The sequence below is a fragment of the Falco biarmicus genome, chromosome 6 (genome assembly GCF_023638135.1).
Source record: "Falco biarmicus isolate bFalBia1 chromosome 6, bFalBia1.pri, whole genome shotgun sequence".
Taxonomy (NCBI): Eukaryota; Metazoa; Chordata; class Aves; order Falconiformes; family Falconidae; genus Falco; species Falco biarmicus.
This window is the reverse complement of record NC_079293.1, coordinates 49612309-49635100: the sequence shown is the minus strand read 5'-3', so window position 1 is coordinate 49635100 and position 22792 is coordinate 49612309. Positions and strand designations below refer to the sequence as shown.

Sequence of the window (22792 nt, the reverse complement as noted above, 5' to 3'; positions counted from 1 at the left end):
TGCACATGCGAGACCACCCCCGGGCCACCGCGGGTGCAGAGCTGGCTACTCTGCGGCTTACCTGCCTGCCGGGGACAACTGCTGCCGGAGATACTGACCTGAGAAAGGGCATTTGGAGGGGAAGGGCATCAGGAGGGGCCCCCGCGGGGATGCGGTGCGAGGGATGCCCTGCTCACGCTAGGGCTGGGCTGAAGTGGCTCCCCCAGCCACCTGAACGCCAGCCCCTGAGCCACCCTGTCAGAGGCAAGGCTTGCGCCACACCGCCTGCGTGTCTGCCGGCATCACCCCTAACAGGTGACAGCTACGCCATTACCCCAAATCCCTCTTCCCCTCCTTACTGTTGCTCATGGTTTTCCGTTTCTTGAGTGACCAACAGGGTGTGAGGGGTCCCCTCCCCTGCCAACCTGCCTGTATCTGGGGCTGAATTCAAGTACAGGGCTATTAATGGAGAACTGCCAGTAAGGTATAAAGAAAGCTTCACGGCTGTGTGGCCTCATAAAAACAACCAGTTACAGCAAAATCTACACCAATACACAATACTTGAGTTATACCTATAAGTTCTAATGAAGTAAAAAAGCAGGGCATACAATTCATTATTTTTTAATAATAATTTCAGACTACATAATAATACTACAACTTATTTAAATAGAATAATTCAACACTTCAAGTAAAATTTCTAGCAATCAAACACAGAGCAGGAGTGACAAAAATGAAGATATTCCAGGTGATCACCTTCCTCTTGTAATGTTCCAAACCCAAATACTCAAGTCAGCATTTATTTGAATCTTTTCAGGAATGATTATGGCAGTCCTCGAGATTATGCTGTCTCCTGTAAACACATGACAAAACAATCATTCAGTGACGAGGAATCCTTAAAACTGACATACAGTGTTCTGAAAATGAGCTGAAACATTTACAATTCTCATGAATCATGTCAAAAAGCCTTTTCATTTCTCTAGATAAAATTAGCCTGAAGTAATTTACCTGATCTATCTGAAGTGACAGGAGTCTCCATCATCACAGGGAAAAAACCAATGCAAAATCTTGGTCCAACTGAAATTGAGGTAAACCTCCCACCAACTTCAATGTGTAAACCATAGTTTTATTTCAAGCTTCCAATTCCAGTCATATGCATAAAAATAAATTCTTCTTATAAACTTATAGACCGAGCACAGACTACCTTAATTTCACATGCAACACATTTTGCTGGATGCTTTGAGGAATCAATCATAAGTGAAAAAACAAGCATACTTTGTTGAAATACTGTCAACTTAGCAAACAGAGGAGGAGTTTACAGGGGAATATTTCAGCTTTGAAAAGCATCCATGGGTGTGTTTGTCTACAATCTGTACTATGTGACTCTAGACACTCAGTTTTAATACATTCATATTACATCAAGCCACTGAGTGGATTTGTGGGTGGATACTTCTCCTTACTTCTGATTTTCAGCTACCTTCAGAGACAGGTAAATACCTGAGACCTTCCAAGGGAGCTTTTCCACGTAAGCAATAGCTGCCCTGATTTCACTGGATGTCCTAGCTTAGGATGGAGGGGAGGCAGCATCTGCCTTGGAAGCCACGCGTACAAGTGGCGCAGTGAAAAGTCTGGACATTGATGCCAAAACAGCAGAGTAACTGCTCAGAGACAAATTTTGTCTTTAAGCAGCAAAGGTATTTATTTCATGCAATGTTAGGGAGCTAACCGATTCGCACCGGACAAACTAGCTCCGAAGTTTTCAGTGAAAAGTTAAGTAATTTATACAGTTTTCGTGAGAGGTTGCAACATCTTTACATACATATTAATTTGATTTTGACAACTAATCATTCCATTCATAATAGGTGGGATCTAGGTGGAGTAAACCTTTCAGCTTTCTTTGTTCAACGATTTCCTGACTGGTCTCCTTATCTCCTTCAGGTACCCACCTTATCTTTTCTAATTATTTAGAGTACATTCCTTTAACATCATTTAGTGGAACCTTTTCTTATTCAGAGTACTTTTCCTATTATTGAGTATATTCCTTTAACGTCCTCAGTGGAACCTTTTCTAATTATTCAGAGTACATTCCTTTCTCAACACAAACAGAGCATCACCCAGAGCATTGTACCAAACTCATCCTGACTAATTTTTTTAAGACCTTGTTCCGTTTCAACATCCCTTTTGAGGGTATGAGATGCGGCACAGGTCCTTATCTCTTCAGCTGTCATTCCTGACATCCCCACTCTCAGACTGAGATATAGCCAGCTGACCTGCAGAGAGGAGGCAGCACAAAGCAGTCTGGACAAGGCAGGACTTTTTCCACAGGCGCAGCTAGCAAGGAAATGGTGTTGCTGCAATGAAGATGTGCTTTTATGAGTGGGAATGCCCCACTTGAGGAGCTGGCCTGTGTACAGACAGATACACATGGTAGTGCAAGCGCATCTTGTCAGTCACGTCTGGTACCATTTCCACCAGTGAAGCAGCAGGAAAGGAAGATTGCAAAGAAAACGGAGACTGGACTTAGCATGTGTCTCCAGCCCCTTACACCAGGAGTCAGGAAGCCGAGGATTTTGCACTGGCAGCAATTCCCAGTGACAGGTAACTCTTTGACCCTGAAAAGCTTCAGGAACAACAGCCTTTGCTCTATTACCTACTGAGATGCCCATCCAAGATTGTCAGGAAAGGAGAGACTAACATGAGCAAAACCAGGTTTATCTAAGTGTTGTAGTAGCTACCTTTCAATATAGGGAAAGTAAAGAAATTCTGTTCTGAGAATGTTATCAATGCACTCGCAAAGGTTGTTAGAATGCTCTCAATGTCCTTCTCATGACCTTCTAGCACTGGGTGTGAGACAGCATTATTTTTCAACTATAAATATACCAGGTTTTGGGACAGAATTTCACTGCCATTCACTGCACTAGTAACGTCCCTCTTGATTCTTATAGCCTGAAACCAGCATATGGAAACACACTTCCATGCTCTGCTGTTGCTTAGGTTCATCCTTCAGCATGGCTAGGGCACAATACTTGTAAATAGATAGGAATTCATTTCTTCTTTCTAAGCCATTCATCTCCACTTACTTGATGACTTGCCTGCTTGTTACTCAGTTTCTAAATCCCCTGTTCCTGCTTGATCCGACTCTTCTAACTGGAAAGAGACGTGACGTGAAGGGTGTTCATCAGCAACAGGTTGGTCACCCCCTTCTTTCTCTGCAACCAGTTGGTCAGCAGCGTCTGTCTCACTGTCCGCCTGGGGTGCTGCATCTGCTGGCCTGAGCTCTTCAGCAGGTGCCTCTGTCTCATCAGACAGAGGCTTATGGCTAAATGCATCTAACCGTTTTTCAACCACTGTACGAATCAAGGCTGAAACAGAGAAAGCCACCATTAATGCACAGAGGAAAAAAACCTGTAATTTGAGATTATTTTATATATTACTGACCTATAACTTCTTAAATGGGAAAAAACCAAAAATAACACTAAAAATGAAAGAACACTTGAATGAGAAAAAACATCCCTGCTGCTGGAGCCTAGTTCCAGCCAAATAAGCAGTTTACCCTGAAAACAGTGATTTTAAAGGGTTCACCTGGATGGTTTTATACATTTCCTCACTGTTGTTCCTTAGTTCCAGAGCAGGTCACCCCACCAGGAATAAGAACTAGCCGGGTTGCACACAGCGTGGTGTTTTTGGCCGTGGGAAATACTGGAACTATGGGAGGCATCAAAAGATCTTCTTTCTGAAAAGCAGCTGTAAAGCACCTATTCTTTACTATTTTTGCGGCTTAGCCTTTGTGAATTTTTCATTATACCCCTTCCAATGGATACAACAACAAAAAATCAACACTCACTTTGATATACATCATTTAAATATGAAAAACAGAGGCCAACAATGAAAGAAGAGAGGTTTAATGCAGAAAATAGGACACGTATTAAGTTCCATTGTTAATTCATGAGCTGACTTCAGGAAGAAAAGGAGAGAATGGTCATCTCTGAGAGGACAAACCTAACTGCCTTACACTGAAGGTTCTTCCTTTGTAGTTCAGTCTTTTATTGGACAGTGACAAAATAAATCCTTTAAGTAGGCAGCTTCATTCAAATAGGTTAACGATGGATCCTTCAACTGTCCCCATATGGCTTCTGCATAAGTGGGGAGAGAAGCCACCAACTACTTCAGCTGAGGCTGTGTCTGCCTCTACAAAACTTGGAGAATGCAATTTGCAGTTCCTTTTGCAGAGAGGATGTTTGTTCAACAGTGGGTGACTAGATATGATACCAAGCTGCATGGTGCAGTCAACATGCGGGAGGGCAGGGATGTCATCCAAAGGGACCTTGACAGACTTGAGAGCTGGGCCTGTGCAAACCTCATGAAGTTCAACACGGCCAAGTGCAAGGTCCTGCATGTGGGTCAAGGCAATCCCAAGCACAAATACAGGCTGGGCAGAGAATAGATTGAGAGCAGCCATGAGGAGAAAGACTCGAGGGGTGTTGGTTGACAAGAAGCTCAACACAGCTCAGTAATATGTGCTTGCAGCTCAGAGAGCCAATCTTTGTACCCTGGGCTGCATCAAAAGAAGCTTGACCAGCAGGTCAAGGGAGTCTGCTCTCATGAGACCCCACCTGGAGTACTGCATTCAGCGCTGGGGCTCCCAGCATAAGAAGGACAGGGATCTGCTGGAGGTCCATGAAGATGATCAGAGGGCTGGAGCACCTCTCCTATGAAGACAGGCTGAGAGAGTTGGGGTTTTTTGGCCTGGACAAGAGAAGGCTCCAGGGACACCTAATAGCAGCCTTCCAGTATCCAAAAGGGGCCTACAAGAAACTGGAGAGAGACTATTTACAAGGGCATGTAGTGACAGGACAACAGGTTAATGGCTTTAAACTGAAAGTGGATAGATTTAGATTCGATCTTGGGAAGAAATTCTTTACTGTGAGGGTGGTGAGATCCTGGAACAGGTTGCCCAGAGAAGTTGTGGATGCCCCGTCCCTGGAAGTGTTCAAGACCAGGCTGCATGGAGCTCTGAACAACCTGTTCTAGTGGATGGTGTCCCTGTCCACTGCAGGGGGGTTAGAACTAGATGATCTTTAAGGTCCCTTCCAATCCAAACCATTCTGTGATTCTATAACATGCACTCATCATGATTTTGTGTTTCTACACAAGACAGAGTTTAGACTGTTCAGGTGTTTCACCTGCAGCCTCTGAAGACTGCCTAATGAAAGAACCTGAATACTTAGGTTGAACTAGCCCAAAAGAGGCTGATATTTTAATCTATTTCAAAAGCAAGGGCATGATTTTTGACTGCTGAGGAGGTAAGGCCTTGTTTTGATTAAAAGTGTTGGTCACCTGACTTCTCAGTCAACCATGGCCTACGATTATCCTTCTCTTCTCCTTTCATGCAGGATGAACATGTTACTCCATAGCTCAAGGAGCTTACACGAACAAGTGATGTTCATGGTATACATGTGGCTGTAGACAGAATGGGCTTTGCTGTCCCACTGGCACAACAGGCACACTACAGAGAGTGGCACAGTAATGGTGGCTGTGTAACACGTGAGAAATAAGAGTTCTGTAGCAGAGAAAATAATGGTGTTCTTTAACCATTCTGTTCCTGCCAAATGTATTGCGTCTCCCAGTATCAACATGGATAAACAAGGAACTTCTGGCAAACCCCAAACAGAAGAAAGAAGTTTACAGGGTGTGGTAAAGGGACAGGCCACTTGGGAGGAAAATAGGGATACTGTCAAAGCATGCAGGAAGGTGACAAGGAAGGCTAAGGTCTGTCTGAAATTAAATCTAACAAGGGATGTCAAGGACAACAGGAAGGGCTTCTTCAAGTACATCAGTAGGAAAGGGATGACTAGGGAAAACGTGGGCCCACTGCTGAATGAGGTGGGTGCCCTGGTGACGAAGGACACAGAGAAGGCAGAGTTACCGAATGCCTTCTTCACTTCAGTCTTCACTGCCAAGGCTGACCCTCAGGTTTCCCAGACCCTGGAAGTGAGAGATGAAGTCTGGAGAAGGGAAGACTTTCCCATGGATGAGGAGGATCCTGTTAGAGACCACTTAAGCAAACCTGACAGACACAAATCCATAGGCCCTAATGGGATGCACCCCCAAGTGCTGAGGGAGCTGGCAGATGTTATTGCCAAGGCTCTCCATCTTTGAAAGGTCATGGAGGACAGGAGAGGTGCCTGAGGACTGGAGGAAAGCCAATGTCAGTCCAGTCTTCAAAAAGGGCAACAAGGAGGACCCATGAAACTACAGGCCTGTCAGCTTCCCCTCCATCCCTGGAAAGGTCATGGAACAGCTCATCCTGGAGGTCATCTCTGAGCATGTAGAGGAAAAGAAGGTCATCAGGAACAGTCAACATGAATTCACTAAGGGGAAATCATGCCTGACAAACCTGATAGGCTTCTATGATGGAATGACTGGCTGGGTAGATAAGGGGAGAGCAGTGGATGTTGTCCATCTTGACTTCAGCAAGGCTTTTGACACTGTCCTCCATAACATCCTCATAGTTAAGCTCAGGCAGTGTGGGTTAGATCAGTGGATACCGAGGTGGATTGAGAACTGGCTGAATGGCAGAGCTCAGAGGGCTGTGATCCATGGCACAGAGTCAGGCTGGAGGCCTGTAGCCAGTGGTGTTCCCCAGGGGTCAGTACTTGGTCCAGTCACGTCCAACTTACTCATCAGTGCCCTGGACGAAGGGACAGAGTGTGCCCTCAGTGAGTTTGCTGGTGATACAAAACTGGCAGGAGTGGCTGATACACCAGCAGGCTGTGCTGCCATCCAGCGAGACCTGGGCAGGCTGGAGAGTTGGGCAGAAGGGAACCCAATGAAGTTCAACAAAGCCAATTTGTAGGGTCCTGCACCTGGGGAGGAACAGCTCCCTGCACCAGTACTGGCTGGGGGCTGACCTGCTGGAAGGCAGCTCTGTGGAGAAGGACCTGGGAGTCCTGGAGGACACCAAGCTGACCATGAGCCAGCAGTGTGTCCTGGTGTCCAAGAAGGCCACCGGGATCCTGGGGTGACTTAGAAGGACCATGGCCAGCAGGTCGAGGGAGGTTGTCCTCCCCTTCTGCTCTGCCCTGGTGAGGCCCCATCTGGAGTGCTGTGTCCAGGTCTGGGCTCCCCAGTGGAAGAGAGCCAGGGAACCACTGGAGAGGGCCCAGCGGAGGGCTACAGAGATGATGAGAGGACTGGAGCATCTTCCTCATGAGGAAAGGCTGAGAGAGCTGGGCCTGTTTAGTCTGGAGAAGAGAAGACTGAGCAGGGATCTTATCACTGTATACAAATGTCTTCAGGGCAAATGCCAAGAGGATGGGGCCGGGCTCTGTTCAGTGGTGCCCAGTGACAGGACAAGGGGCAACAGGCACAAACTGCAACACAGGAAGTTCCATCTGAATACAAAGAAGAACTTTACTTTGAGGGTGACAGAGCACAGGAGCAGGCTGCCCAGAGAGAGTGTGGCGTCTCCTCTGGAGACATTCAAAACCCGCCTGGACATGACTCTGTGCAACCAGCTGTAGGTGAACCTGCTTTAGCAGCGGGTTGAACCAGATGATCTCCAGAGGCCCCTTCCAACTCTGACCATTCTGTGAACACATCTCAAACAGTATAAAGCCAGCAAAGAGTGCGGCAATTTTATTATTTCAGTGGAGAATCCACTGCTGAGGTGTATGTAGTAGTAGTTTTTCAACATTAAAAATGTTTTGATATAGTTTAAGCCACACCCCCACCCCAAAAAAATAAAAAAACCCCACACCACAAAAAGCCATGGGTACTTGGCATTCTTGCTAAAATGACACCTCCTACCTTAACCCACAGTGACCCTGCGTGATATTTGTTCTGACTGCGAAAAAAACAATCAAGGACATCAAGCAGCCAGATTACATTCCGGGATTTGGTAACTTACAGTCAAGCACTGTCCTCCCCAGAACCTTCTTCTCTAGTGTTTCTTCCACTTCTGTCATCAGCCACGGAAGGAATTCTGTCTCAATATCTGTAAGAATTTAGCAGGAAGAAAGAAAGAAAAAAAAAGTGAGCAACAGGATCTTGGGGCCACTTTTTATTTGCTGTGACCATTAAGGGATGAACATCTTTGCCAAAAGACACTTGCTCTGCAAGAGCCAGATGAAATCTCTCAGGTGTTGTTGGGTTTCTTATCTCTTGTCTCTCTTACTGAGGTTCCTTATCGTTACGGACCAAGACCAGAGTCCTCTCAACTGCAGTGATTTTCCAAAGGGTCTGGCACCCCTGAAAGGCTAGTACAGATGAGATACACAGTAATGTTCTAATGAGATGAAAATATCCTGAACAAGTCAGGAGAATAACATTTCCTGCCTTGCTTTCCAAAGACATCTGGCTTCTGGTCTGCTGAAAGCATTTGTTCCCTCTGACTAAAGAGCTTTCTCACCCATGTTTTTCTCAAATCATACCCTTTGTACACCATGGTCCCAAAGCCTGTCCTGTTTGCAAAATACACTCAGTTCCTGCATTTACCCCATGACTCATTCTGGAGAGTGTAACCATTCCCAAACTGTGGTCTGTGCATCCGTGCAGGGTCTGGGGAAGTGGGGTCCAGCAAGGTAGCCCAAAAGAAATGCTGCTGATTCTAAACAGTTGGAAGTCACCAATGTACAATTCCAAAATTATTTTGGGGGCCTAATTCTAATTAACTAATCTCTCCTTTGCTCTGACAATCACTAAAAAAGATTCAGAATGACATATGGATTTCTTTTCATGTCCTATCAAAATACATCTACTTCACTTTGGATCTCTCAGCTCTACCAATCCTAACCACCCATTTATTTCTCTCCAGTTCAAAAGCAGCTCTTCTCATTGTCACACTGTCAGCTTTTGCTTAGTCTTGACTACTTGTACAGATGTCCAATAAATTTTGTGTTAAGTGTATGAGGTTGGAAATTATCTGTTTGGCCACAAATGTAAAGAATAAAGTCTTATGACATTATTCTAAACAACAGAACAATAAGCTACGTTTCATGGTTGTTTTGAGCTTTATATTACTCAGTTCACATATTAAAAAAAAATACTACATACAAACCTCTTTCTATAGGGTCATAAAAAAATCCACTATCACGAAGATTGTTGAAGACTGAGGGAATGAGATCAGCCAAGTAACGCTGAGCGAATGCCCGAGCTGCAATTTTCTCTGTGGTCTCTTTCTGTTTCTGCAGCATTTGCATGTGCTGGCGTTTGCGACGTTCCTGTCAAGGCAGTATTGCATGTTAAACTTCCAGGCCTTTAGCTGCTACTCTTTTGATCTAGACTTTGAAGAATGATCACAGTGTGAGAGTTATAAATAGCAAAGATAATAAGAAGTACAGATACTTATGGTCTCAACCTGGTATTTGTGGCCTCTAACTTCCACAAAAAATCCTCATATGAAAGGGTGTTTGAAAGCCAGCTTGTACTCAATCTACGGAGTACTAAAATCCACAAGGACTAGAGGGAACCACATTCCTTCAGTATACTTTTTCTCATTTTGGCAGGTCTGTAAAATAAGGGCCTTCTAGCAGGCCAAATGAGACCCTTCTTTAATACACTACTATGCATTGATCTCACGACTCTGCTTTATTACTGCAGATCAAGCTGATCATTGGCCTTGGAATGAGATGAAGTTGGGTCAGGATTTCCCAAACTTTTTATTTTTCCAGTATTATATCCTATTTGATGTAAGAAAAGATTAAAACTCAAATTGGTCCAGGAAAATATTAAAAATCCCAGTTATACAAGGCTGATTAATAGTGAGTGATTAAGACTTGCCTTTTTTGTTTATTCCTATTTCCTAGGAAGTACTAATAGAGATTAATACTTGGAGATCTTGAGATGTATGTGTGCACATATAGTAGTGCATGCTTTGGGTATGAAATAATAGGAGGTGTCTCTCTTTCAAGCACTCTGACTACTCATTTAACAGTTATAATAAAAAGCCTTGAGTAACGGCTGTATCAGCTACAGAGGAAAATGCTGTTGGGTTTGGCCTCTTGATCAGGTGTCCAAGTACACCAGGTCACTGGGGCATGACTGCTCCAAATAAACACAACAGCATGGTGGTGGTGCACGAGAGCAAATGACAGAGTGCAGCTATGTGGCACTAAAATGCTTTGAGGAATATGAAATTTGACAGGACACTTTTGACCATATTCAGCTTATTTCACAGCTTGTCTTTCAGTGCTGGAAATGGTTTTCTCTCTTCTAGTGAGCAGAGGCCTGCTCTGCTGTTAGGAAGTCCTACCTTCTCCTCTCTGTATCGCCTGTCCTGCTCTTCCAGGCGCTGTACTTCAGCAAGCTCTGCATTACGCAGCTCGGCATAGGCACGCTGATGTGCCCACAGCTGGGCCAGCTCTTCTTCCTCCATGACTTCCAGCAAAGCTTGCTCAACCGTTTTCCCAATCAACACTTCCAGGATCGGCTTGACTTCAACATCAAAGTCAAACAACTGAGGATGGAGTCAGGGAAACGGAGAGAAATGTCCCTTGATCACAATCGCTCTTAGCACCGTGGCAAGGAGGGAAGGAGGGTGAGCAAAGCCCTTGTGCTGAAGGCAGCCTGAGAAGTGCAGGTGGGGGCCAGCGTCAGCTAAATCCGAAGCAGGAATGCAACTGGGGGCTAAGTGGTGCGTGGGCTGCAGTGAGACACCACACACCCGACCACAGCCAGCGGGGGGGCTGCCAGGGAGAAGCAGAGCACTCACCTGGACCCTATTTCTGTGTTCCCAACCCCTTCTTGGGCTGGACACTACTTCTACAGGGGAGAGCTTTTCTCAGCATTGTAGTTCTTAGCTGAAAGCAGCAGAACCAGTGCACATGAAGAAGCACCTTCCTGAATTTTGCATTTAACCTCAAAGCAAACATTGGAGACCTTTTGTTCGTTTGTTTGTTTTTGGCATATTCTGTGAGAAGTTCCTTTCTGGTTTTCCCCCAATTTTGCATCAGAAACATATTTTATATGGGAGGTGTTTTGACAGTGCTCTTGGACCTGATTTTGCTTCATACCTCTCCTTCTTCTATTTGCGTGGCCACATCTTTTCCTGTTTTGGCTGGTATGAAAAGCGGAGTGGGTGGTCTGTCCAAAAATGCATCTGTTTGACATTCTGTATCAACCTCTACTATCCGGTCACTAATCTCTTCCAAATACAGTTCTAGAATCAAAAGCACAATGAATACTGAAGTTGGAATCTTTTCATTTTAACTCTCAGCTATTTTGATAACTCTGCAGTGTGAATTATATCCAGAGTCCAATAAAAAGTATTCTATAAAGTTTTTTTAAAAAAAGACAACTTAAAACATAGATCACTTTGCTGCATAGGCCATCTGATGCCACATTCTCTGTAACATCAGATGCACTTCTTGGAAGTGATTCCTAAAAAGGCATTTAACTTAGCAGGTTTCCAAATTCAGTCTAGACCATTTCAGCCCACCTTGCAGAATAAATAATTCTTGGTAGTCAATGGGATAGGATTTCAAAAAGGGATAATGACTGCCTATCTACTAATGAGTAATACTGAAAACAGAACTTTTTCTCCATTGTATGGGGCAAAACAGAACACTGGATCTTTTGGGTCTAAAGAATTATATTCTACTTCTGGCCCAACCAGAGGTGGCCTTGATGTAACCACACATCTGTAAGAGCATGTGTTTCATTTGAATTATAACTGTTTGTCTCCTACTGCAGAGATAAATAGCCTAGCTCAAAAAATAAGGTCTGTGGAGTACTTAAAATTATCTGTGGTAGTCAGTGGAAAGGATAATAGACCAAGACTTACACACTAGATGGCCTCCCTCTGCATTCAAGAATATTTGAATGGTGAAAAGCTGCTGTGTGCATTAGAGGTGGTATAGGAAGTTCAGTGGGGCTGGGGCAGAGGGAACACTCAGAAACCAAAGCTCATGTCTGATTAGCATGCAACACAGCTATTTTCCCAGTCTGTAAGTCAGACCAATATGAAAAGATTTTCGAAGGGCACAGCAATACATTACACTCACCTCGTGATTACCCCACTGCTAAAGTTTGTTTTTCCTACACATAAAATTGTTTTTCCCAAAATAGGGCAGTTTCCTACTGTAAATTAGGGTGTGTCCCCCAACTTTGCAAAGTATTCTTATTCTTATATGTGACTGCACTCTTAAGCAAAATTTTTTAAACCCCTCTATTTTAAGCATATACCAAAATTCTCTGATGATACTGGAAAAAGAAAGAACAAATCAAGAAGTCTTGACTAGTGCTCAAGAATGTAGACTAAAACCTGAAAAACAGAGCCTCTGGGAAAATGTCACTAATTAGCCAAGTGGATTAAATACAACTAAAAATAAGAGGTTATAATGGAAAGGATTAGAGAACCTCTGATTCTAGAGTTCTATGATTCTAACCTTAACCCCACATGATTCTACCAACTGCATCATCAATTTAGTAAGTGAATATAGATCCACAAGTTTTTGTTTTCAGATAGATTTTTAAAAATTCAGCCTTTTACCTGTCTGTACATGAATGTGCTCTCTGCCTTCCACAGGCTCAGGTGTTCTTGGTTGCATTTGCTCTTTTGCACGCTTTCTAGCCAGTGCTCTTTCCCGTGCTTCCCTCTGCCTTTGAATCTCTAGGGGATTGGGTTGGGTGCTCTAAGCAGGGATGAAGAAGAAAAAAACCCCACAAAACAGAGTAATTTTTGTACTTATACTGGTTTTGGCTGGGATAGAGTTAATTTTCTTTTCATTAGTTGGTAGGATGCTGTGTTTTGCATTTAGTATGAAAATAATGTTGGTAACACACTGATGTTTTCAGTTGTTGCTAAGTAATGTTTATACCAAGTCTTTTCAGTTCCTTGGGCCCTGCCAGCAAGAAGGCTGGAGGGGAACAAGAAACTGGGAGGGGACACAGCCAGGACAGCTGACCTGAACTAGCCAAAGGGATATTCCATACCGCAGAACATCATGCTCAGTATATTGGGGGAGTGATCCAGGGCATTGCTGCTCAGGGACTGGCTGGGCATCAGTCATTGGGTGGTGAGCAATTGTATTGTGTATTACCTGTTGAGTTTTTTATTCCTTTTGGATTTTATTCCTCTCTCTTTCTCTCTCCTTTGCATTACAATTGTTGTTCTTAATATTATATTTCATTTTATTTCAATTATTAAATTGTTCTTATCTCAACCAATGAATTTTTCCATTTCCTCAACTCTCCTCCCCATCCCACCAGAGGAGGGGAGGGGGGGAGTGACTGCATGGTGCTTAGTTACTGGCTACAGTTAGACCGTGACAATACTTGAAAATTATACTAATTTCTCTCTACAGGAAAACGAAGGTTGTTGTTTGATATTAATGCTACAAATCTAGCATTTCAGATTTGCTTTTTCCTGACCCTAAATTTTGAGCTACCTTAAAGACTGTAAGGCATGAAACTAACAAGGTATGCCAGCTGCCTACAGTCACATACTAATGGCATCTCATACTAAGAGCGATTAATTATTATTTGGAAGTGGATATTGTATACAGAACTTTTCTTTGTGAGATAAAAGTATATTAGAATGGCACGTTCTTGCTGACAAGTGAGAGTTTCTAGGTAAAACTTTAAGAAGGTCAAAGGGACTTCAGTCCAGTTACGATATTATGAACAAATTGTTTGCTAGATAACAATTATAGGGTCTTTATTGCTGATGAAGCAAAAGAAACCCATACTAACTTTTCAATTCAGTCCTCTTTTATGAATTGAAATGAACGTGAGTTTTGAACTTCTTAAACAGAAGATGTGCAAAATTCACTCTAAGAAACAGCTACTGAACAAAGCTATATCCACAAAGTAGCTTTTAAGAATACAGACTGCTTTAAATTCTTACACAATCAAATTATCTGTACAGAAATATTCTCCAAAAATAAAATATCACTAAAACATTTACTACTGTATCAGGTTAAATAAAATACTTCAGATACCAAGACAATTTTCTGAAAGCTACTATTCTCACTGATGACACCTGTATATGATAATACATTACGCAGCGATGATTTGTGCTCAGGATCATTACACTAAAGAAATGTGGTGGTGGGTGGGGGAATAATCAAGCACTTAACTGGAAAAAAAAAATCAGAACTACTCAAGTGAAACTAAGTGCTTTAAAGAAAAGCTGAACACAGGCACATGCTAATTTAACTGGGCCTGTGACTGCGTGAAAAATTACATCAGTATTTAAAATAGAGGAACAGCTTTCTTTCCCTACCTATTACTTTTCAACAAAACGGCAGCAGGATCCAGATAAAAACGTACCACAGGTTTGACTTGAAGGGAGTAGGTGTTGCCACGCACTACTCGGCGGTCGTACATGAGGTTGGCGTAACGGAGCGGCTCCTTCTCGCTGCAACACGAAGCGCAGACAGCGCGGTCAGGGCGGCAGCCGGTGCGCGGCCTCCGCACGCAGGCCAGGGGGCCTCTGAAAGGCCGGAGCCTGCCGTGCCCCAAGTTATGGGACGAAGGACCTGGCGGCCGGGCGGCGGAGGCTCCCCTCCCGCGGGAAGGGCGGCGAGGGAGCCGGTTTGGGGGGGAGGGAGGGGAGGCGGCGGGGGAGCCGGGCTGGGGGGGGGGGCGCGGAGGGCGGGAGCGCGGCCCGCTGGGGACGCGTAGGCCGCAGGGCCGGAGGGCGCAGCCCGCCGACACCGGCACTCACGGCTCGGCGGCGTCCGGCGGCGCTCGGTACTTGGGGCGAGCGGGCAGGGCGCGGGGCCGGCTGCAGTAGCTGTAGAGGACGGCGGGGGCCGCCGCCACCTCCAGCTGGCGGGCGGGCAGCATGGTGGGGTCCGGCCGGGCCGCGGCGGGTCCGGCTCGCTGAGGGAGCTGCGGCAGCCGCCCCGCGGCGGAGAGCGTCGCCGGGGCAACGCGTGGGCGGGACGGGAGGGCCCCGGGAGTCGCGGCGCTGTCGGGCGGCGGCCGCGCCGCTCCCTCTCACGCCGGTTTTCCTGCCAGGAAAGAGCCGCAGCCCGAGGGAGGTTTAAGGAGGCCGTGCCCGCTCCCCAGGCTCTGGGGTGCTTAGCGGAAAACTTCAGCTGCTGGCGCGTTTGCGCTCGGTAGCGCTGCGGGGCCCCGGCTGGGCCGAGGTAATGAGGGAGTTTAACCGCGAGGTGTCGCCGTCCCCTCGCCCCTGCGCGGCCGCTCGGGGCCGGGCGGTGGCTCAGCCCGGTCTGCGCGGCCACCGGCGGTGCGGACGTGGGCTGGGGGACCGGGGAGACCTGGTGGCTGCCGTGCCCGTGGCCTCAGTGTCGGTGTCCTGAAAGGCAGCCCAAACAGCGGTACGTCTAACGCTGTTGTTTGCTTGGTGGGGGTTTGGGGGTTGTACCCACACGAGCAGGGGATTTGGATGCTGTAAAGGTGTCGTACGATGGGAGGGAGGACAGTGAGGTGGGCCCTCGGGGTGCCATCCCGTCCGTAGTGAGCTGCACTCGCTGTCATCACAAATCATGAAGATGTGTTTTCAGATTCTGTGAAAAATTTCCATTAAGAGAAACATAGTAGCAATTAAAGGTTACTGATACAGTGATAGCTCTTTTTTTTTACCTGTGTGGGTAGTGATATGCCTTGATTACTTTGGCAAGACTGAGTATGTAAAATAATCCACGTCCTTTGTTTCTGAAATATTTGGTTCAAATGTAATTTATGGGTGAAATGCAATTTATTTCAGCTCAGTTATGTTACTGTGGCAGGTGCCTGTGCAGCGTGACAGCCCTGTGTGGACAGTCACGGACAAGAGAACTGGAGGTAGCAAAGAGCACTTCATAGGATGCTGCAAGGCACGGGGAAGCTGTACAGCAGGGGTCCTCAAACTATGGCCCCCAGGGTCCTCAATCCGGCCCCTGGTATTTATAGAACACACACACCCAGCCGCGGGTTGGGGGGGAACCAAGCAGCCGCAGATGACTGCCTGCCACTGCATCCACGCGCCGGCCCCCTGGTTAAAAAGTTTGAGGACCCCTGCTGTACAGCAAGAGAAACTTTTAGAAAAAGAAGCAAAAAAAATCCCCACCCCAAACAAAAAAAAGCCTCTCAAAAAGCAAGGCCGTGTGTGGGAGACAAGGGAAAAGAGGAAGGAATGGTTTTGTAATTAATTAACAGGCAGCTGGCAGAATCAGTACAGGAATGGGAGTTGTGTTGACTACACAGTTGCCTGCTGGGTGGTGGGACAAGAGGATATGGGGCTGCAGGAGCATGGTGCCAAGTGTCATGGGGGTGGGAGGGGAGAACAATCCTTCAATACTTGCTTGTGTTTGAGCAAGCAAAGTTAACGAATCTGCTGCTTCTGCTTTTGGACTGGGAACTTGAAATCTAGGTAGATATCTCCAGGCTCTTAGGGACATGGTGTTTTGTGTTCTCCTGAAAAACAGCTGCAGCATAGTCTTCAAAAATGTCAGTCTGTACATGTCTGGTAAGGAACTGAGTGTGCTTGCTGAACAAGCCTAGAAATCTGGCTGGAATGGACTGGGTAGGGAGACGATGAGAAGAGTGCCTGTAACCATGAGCAAGGATTCCTGGGGAGCTGCCTGTTAAATACCTGTTGCCCACAGATCTTGTAAAGATGAAGGTGTTGCATCATGGGTTGGTTCTGTTAAGCTCACCTCAGCCTGGTGTCTCATCTATTGGTGAATTACTGATTCACCTAACGTGCACTGATTGAACAGCAACGACTCTACTGCTTTCCTCTGTGAAACACTACTAACTCCTAAGTTACTAATTTAGTGCAAATGGGAGAGGAGAAGGTCTCTGACTTTGCAGGTTAGCAGAGCTTGGTAAGTAACAAAGCCATGCCCAGGAAAAACCACAGCTCTCTTCCCTTGCCCCCTTTTATGCTGTTTTTTGCTAAAAATAACCCCCAAGTTCTGGAACATTTCAAGTCCTCACAAGACTGACTGCAGCAGGAGCCAAAACCACATTGATTGTAATCAGATGGCTAGGCTGCTGTTAGTGCCCAGAGCTGCACTCCAGATCTTGCAGTCACAGTGGCTGTTCCACATCTTCTTTGGAGGGTCGTCTAGGGCCTGCACAGATCTTAGCGCAGGAGATACTGCCTGGGAAGTGGGCCTACCTAGCAAGGAATGAATCAATCCATCTCCCACATGGCAGCTAAGAAAGGTCTTTTGAGGTGCCTTCAGCTGACTTGAAAGCTACATAGCAAGGGCTTTGTCTCCTTCCAAGTTAGCTGTGGATCTGTTAAAACGCCTTGGAGCCACAAACAGACTATTTGGTTTTTTGTTTTCATGAGAATGACAATTTCCTGGCATTGTACCATACCTTCTGGCATGCCCCTTGGCTTTCTGGATGTGAAATGAAATTATTCACTGCAAAGCAAATGCGAAGGTATTAGCATCTAGTAACAAAAGATGTGCATCCACTATTTGTTCCAGCACCTGGGATGCATTCTATAACTACTGAATGACATCTTGAAATACAATATGAGAGGTCTACAGTGCTGAGACTGGGCCTTTCTGGGGCCCTAGCTTCGATGATGCTAGCTTTTGAGACCTTGTGCCACAGTCCAGTGTATAATGATGCTGAGCAGACTAGCTGTGTCTAGTTTCCACTATCTTAACTTTCTGCAGCACTGCATAATTAAGAAAGGGAGGAGGTTTGCAGCACTAATTTGGATATAGATGGTGTACACAATGCTTAATTATCAAGGAATGACATGGAGGGGCATATTGCTTTCTCAGAGCATTGCCTTCTGTCTGGAGAGAACCATGACTGCTTTTAAAATTACAGGAACACTTCCCTGATGTAATACTGTGTAATTGCCTGAAATTTGGATTAGATTTGGTTCTCCATGGTCCTGAGATAGAATTTTAAGATGCAGTTCTTACCCCTCTGGGCCTGCAGGTAAAGGGATTGAGCTCGCAGTCTTGGGAGTAACTCTGCTTGAGGCCAAAATAGTAGACATCACAGAGTCATAGAGCAATATAGGTTGAAAGACACTAGAGACATCCAGAATCTAATCCCCTTGCCTAAGCAGGGATAAATTAAAAAATAGATTGGATTGGTCAGGGCCTTCTGCCAGGTTTTGAAAATCTCCAGGGATGGAGATGCTTTGGGTAGCCTTGAAAATCCCAGAAAGCATCATGCTACTGCTAATCAATGACCTGAGATGTCTGACAGAAATACAAAAAGCAGTACAAACATGGACAGCCATCAGTGTGGCTGCAAAGATGAAAGAAGCACAGAGCCACATGAGGTGCATATGTACTGTTTGCCCCAATGCTGTTGGAGAACAATTAATAGAAGCACACTGAAACCTGCTTTTAAATTGCTGCGGTGACATGATCAAAGAGAATCAGCAATACTGCACCAGTATTGTGTCACTGGTGTCTGCCAGCCCACAGATGGTGTCTTTGCTGCTGTTTGTAAGCACTTGGTTCAATGCATCTGTGATATACAGATACTGCCTACGTATAAGCCTGGTCCTAATTGTGAGATACTTTGTTCTAAAAAAAGGAGTGCCAGCCTGAGAGTTTTGACAGATGAGAGACATAGAAGGAAAAATAAATTAATACCCGAGCTAAACCTGAGTCCCTATGGTGACATCAATATTTTTTTAAGTAGGGTTGTTAATCTTGATATGTAATTGTGCATAGAAAAAAATGCAGGTCCTATCACTCATGTCTTCAAACGCAAATTTTTGCATTCCTTTTCTCTGTAGCAGCACAGCATCCTCTTGGCCCCAGTCCTGAACTCATGGGGTTAGGTAGGACAAATTCCAGTTTTGAAGACCTTCATTTCTCTAACACTAGTCAAAACCCAGAGTTTATTATTCATGGTTTCCAGCCAAAATGAACAATTCTGCTTCCCCTTACCACTTTACCTCTTTCTCTCAGGACCATTTTCCCTGGGTTCCCTTCCCTCCGTGTCCCCCACAAGCTTTGTTCTTCAGTGTGACAAGCCTGCTCTCAGGGCTTGCATTCTTGCCCTACACCACGGTGGGACTCCAGAGCCAGTGACTGGAAAGAATTATGGAGGGGGAGAAAGCACCTTAGGGTTGGAACAGTGAACACTTAGCTTTAAACTGTCATTCATTAAACTTCTAACTGGAAAATCAGTTGCTGGTGACCTCCCTGTTTAAACACAAATAGACTGTGTGCTGCTCATCCCTCTCCAGCTCCTTCTTACCATTTCCCTCCTTGAGCAGGGCTCTCCCAGTGTTTTCCTTTTGCCTCAGGAAGCTCTGCCTTATTTTCCATCTCCCTGTATTGAGAGCAGTTGTTCAACTGCACTAAACTTGCAGAGTAAGGATCAAGACTGATCTGCTTCTGTTGTCCCTTCACTGTAGCCTTGGTGTTTGTCCATCTTGAAATAAATTGCCCTTTATCATATCTCTAGGAGGCAGAGCAGTATCATCTGTGCTTTGCTGGAGTTAAAATGCACAGATTCAAGAGTTGCACTGGGCAGGAGGCATGTGGAAAAAGCAGACCCTGGTGTTAAATAACCTAACTACAAGTCTCCAGTCTTTATCTCAAAAACGTCCTCCTTGATCATCGATGGAGAACTAGTGACTGCTCTGCTCTTTCACACACCAAGAGTTCTCAAATGCCATGTCTTCTGGTGTCTGTAGCTGGTAAGATGGGTGTGCATCTGTGTATCATATCATGTAACATTGCGTACTCCTCAGAGTACTTGAGTGTTGAATGATACTGTGGTTACTTTCATACCTCTTGACCAGTTGTGCTATAAAAAACGAGTTGGCGGATTACAGGCAAAGCTGTGCCGGTGCTCTTGCTGTGTGAAGTCACAGCTCTATGATGGGGAGGCAGAATTCACACCTGGGGTGATGGGAAGGTGAGTCCAAAACCCTTTTCCTCAGTGTATGGAGGAAGTAGACAGGGCTATGCCCTGTATATGATGAGGTTGAATTGCACAGCCCAAGACTGTGCAGCAAGCATGTGGGAAAGCAAACTAATCTCTAATCTTTGTCATAAGAACATCTTCTCTGATCATCTGTCTTGGAATCTGCTTGGGTTTGGCCTTAACTTTTTTTAAAAATACAGGTTTATAATTTTCAGCTTGGCCTGTGTGTTGGTTGAAGGTGCAAAGTTTGAACTTGGACTGTAGCATCTGTCAAGGAAGTTGGTGAGAAGTTTTGTGGGTTGTAGGAAGGAAGAGTTTCAAACAGCCGTTGGATCAGTTCTGTAAATAGCTGCTTGGCTAAAGAGCATGTTTTGTTTAGAAATTGTGAAAACCTTCATATAAACCTTTTCATAGTATTACCTAGCAGAGGAAGCAGAACTAAATGGAGTCAGCCCTGTTTGGCATTTGTGAACCATTTGTTCATACTTGTGTGCTGGCACTTCAGGTTAGAACAGAAAACAAACTCTTGTAGAAGTTCTACCCTTGTAGAAGAACATGAAAAATTTGGAGTGAGCTTCACTCAGAAGTGAGATTTAAATTGGTATATTTATCACAGCAAATGGAACAGACTGATTTAAAACAATAAACGTGATGCATTCTATAGAAAAAAAAAAAGAATTAGATAATTAGCATGTCTGAGTAACGGGCAGAAAAAACAATTGTTCACCCAACAACCACAGAGACTTGCAGCTGGCTGTGTATGAGAGTCAGCTGTCCATCTGAGGATTGTATCACCTCTCCAACAGTGTTTTTTCCCATGGATTTTTCTCTCTATTATTGTCAGACTTTGTATTACAAAGTTGCTTCCTTTTCTGAATTATTAGTCTTCAGAAGTTCCTCTGAAGTTTTCACTTTGTTCAGATGGCACATGTGATAAGGACTGACTGCTAACAAAATTCAGAGAAAAATGTAACCAGAGCGCCTAACCAAGGTGGGTTTCCTTTTCCTGTTGTCAGAAATTGTCCTCGTGGAGAAACATGATAGCCACAGTAACTGCTATCTGACTAATGCTAGCAGCATGTCTTAATCACCTGAATTTTGCAGCTGGACATGATCAGTTATGGACATGAAATGCTTGTGGGGTTGGACAGCTAACCATGCTAACTTCAAGGTGAACTTGGTTAACTTCATGGCTGAGTTTTCAGGTTAACTTCGTGAGTTTCTATGCTGCCTTCCAGCTGAGACAGATATATTTGCCATGCAGAGGGAACAGGTACCAAGAAAACAGTGTTTCACAGCTGTTCCACACAGCTCCCAGTGCCCCCTGAGCCTGCAGAGCAGTGGAGAAGCAGGCCTGCTGTCCCAAACATGTCTTAGAAGGCAGGTGAAATGGCTCATGTATCTGTTTTTGCAGGCATGATTTACTTTGAACAGAAATGTAGGATTGCCTGAATGGCACTTGAAAGCATCATCTTTTCCCGAGAGAGGGAATACATTCATGAATTTAAAGAAAGAAAGATGGTGTTATTGTCATGGAATTTTTGGCAGTGAGCCACTGGGGATTTTTCTTGGCCTTTTTTATGAAGGGGTTTCTTTTGTACAAATCCAGTGGAAAAAATGTCTCTGGACACATTCAGGTGGCAGAATGATAAAATTCCTGACAGCCATAATCCCATCTTCCTCTAGGGAACCCTTGAGCTTAGAGGTCCTGCAAAAGAGGCTCTGGAAATCGGTGGTTCCTTAACTTGAGAGCTCTTTTATTTGCTGTAGGCTATCATTCAGGATTCTGGGCTACCTATCTATACTTGTTCAGAGCTCACCTCTGTGATAGCCAAGTGCTATAATCTCTTGACCTCACTACGGTAAAAATTTTGTTCACTTGGTCAAGAGACCTGCCTGGGTGTGATGGAAAGCTGGAATTGTCACTTGTAGTGTATGGGTGAGGGATGAGTCAGCCTGGGAATAAGCATTGCTGGTGTGGTGCTGCAGCAAACCACCTGGTCTCCTGTGATGGATCAACACCAAAACCAGAACAAGCAGTAGAGAAATAAGAACTCCCATTCCTAGACTAGTAACACATATGGGAATTTGTCTGCTGTGATACTTCTTCCTGTTGTAGTTGGAGACACTTCATAGCAATATTGCAAGAGGGAACATTACGGTAAAAAATATCAGTGTGGAGCTCCCTACAATAGGTAATGGAGTTATGAGGTAGTAATTTTATCATTTATCATTAGCTTTTAACATTAGTATTAGCTTTTTAATGCCAAAGTATACATAATCCAAGCAAAATCCCAAACCATCCATTTTGGCTTTTGTGCTACAGGAAAATATAGACAATTATGTTTAAGCAAAAGGCTGAAGAGATACAATCCATTACAAAAAAAAAAAAATAATCCCGAGTTCTTGGCTTTATTTTAAGTGTCAGTATTGTGGAGCACAGTCACATCCTACAGAGTGGTTCAGTCTCAACAGAAACAGAGTTCTTGGGTGACCAGTAGCATGCCCTGCCTTCCTTAATACCAGCTGTTGAACTCCAAGTGATGTTTGTGAATCCAGGTCATGCAGTCTTGTCCTCCGTTTATGTAATCTCCAAAAAAGAAGACTGCAAATCCTGTTTCATCAAACTACAGACAGTGTAGGAAACTGAATAGCCAAGTACACTTGAAAAAAAGAAAGCTTTACCTACGGAGAGACTAAAACAAGATGGCAGGGTGTGGGACTGAGACTAGATGAGTAGAGTGTTGGTGGGGCTTATTGCAATAATGACCAGTGCAGATATGGGGGAAAAACATGGAAGAATTGAAAGAGAAAATCTGAAACTGGCTGACTGAAAGAAGTGAGTCTAGGGTTGGAGAGGACAGAAATGAAATTGGGATTTGACAGCAAGCCCACAGGGATAGATTGGGGTTTGTTCAATTGAAAGATAAATAACTGGATGAGGTGAGGAATGCAGGCTGGGAATGGGGAGGCAATGCAAATGAGGCAGAGATGA

At 44.8% G+C, this 22792-nt stretch overlaps 1 protein-coding gene across 1 annotated transcript; it reads right to left on the bottom strand.

Moving 5' to 3' along the window:
- Nucleotides 1–540: 540 nt before the first annotated feature.
- On the bottom strand, nt 541–15369 carry RSPH3 (radial spoke head 3). Its single transcript, XM_056344471.1, has 9 exons — nt 14645–15369; nt 14248–14335; nt 12467–12608; nt 10989–11134; nt 10229–10432; nt 9035–9197; nt 7886–7972; nt 3057–3338; nt 541–829 (listed from the first exon to the last, which is right to left on the bottom strand). The coding sequence occupies exons 1-8, from the start codon at nt 14764–14766 to the stop codon at nt 3076–3078; spliced, it is 1215 nt and encodes a 404-aa protein (XP_056200446.1). The 5' UTR covers nt 14767–15369; the 3' UTR covers nt 541–829; nt 3057–3075.
- Nucleotides 15370–22792: the final 7423 nt, after the last annotated feature.

What these genes read in the sequence shown, in the direction of transcription:
- RSPH3 (XM_056344471.1), bottom strand. Translation starts at nt 14,766, where the DNA reads ATGCTGCCCGCCCGCCAGCTGGAGGTGGCGGCGGCCCCCGCCGTCCTC. An exon ending in GGCGATACAGAGAGGAGAAG is followed by an intron (nt 9,198 to 10,228) that starts GTAGGACTTCCT and finishes CTGCCTTGACAG; the next exon opens with GAACGTCGCAAACGCCAGCA. An exon ending in TTATGACCCTATAGAAAGAG is followed by an intron (nt 7,973 to 9,034) that starts GTTTGTATGTAG and finishes AAATTCTTACAG; the next exon opens with ATATTGAGACAGAATTCCTT.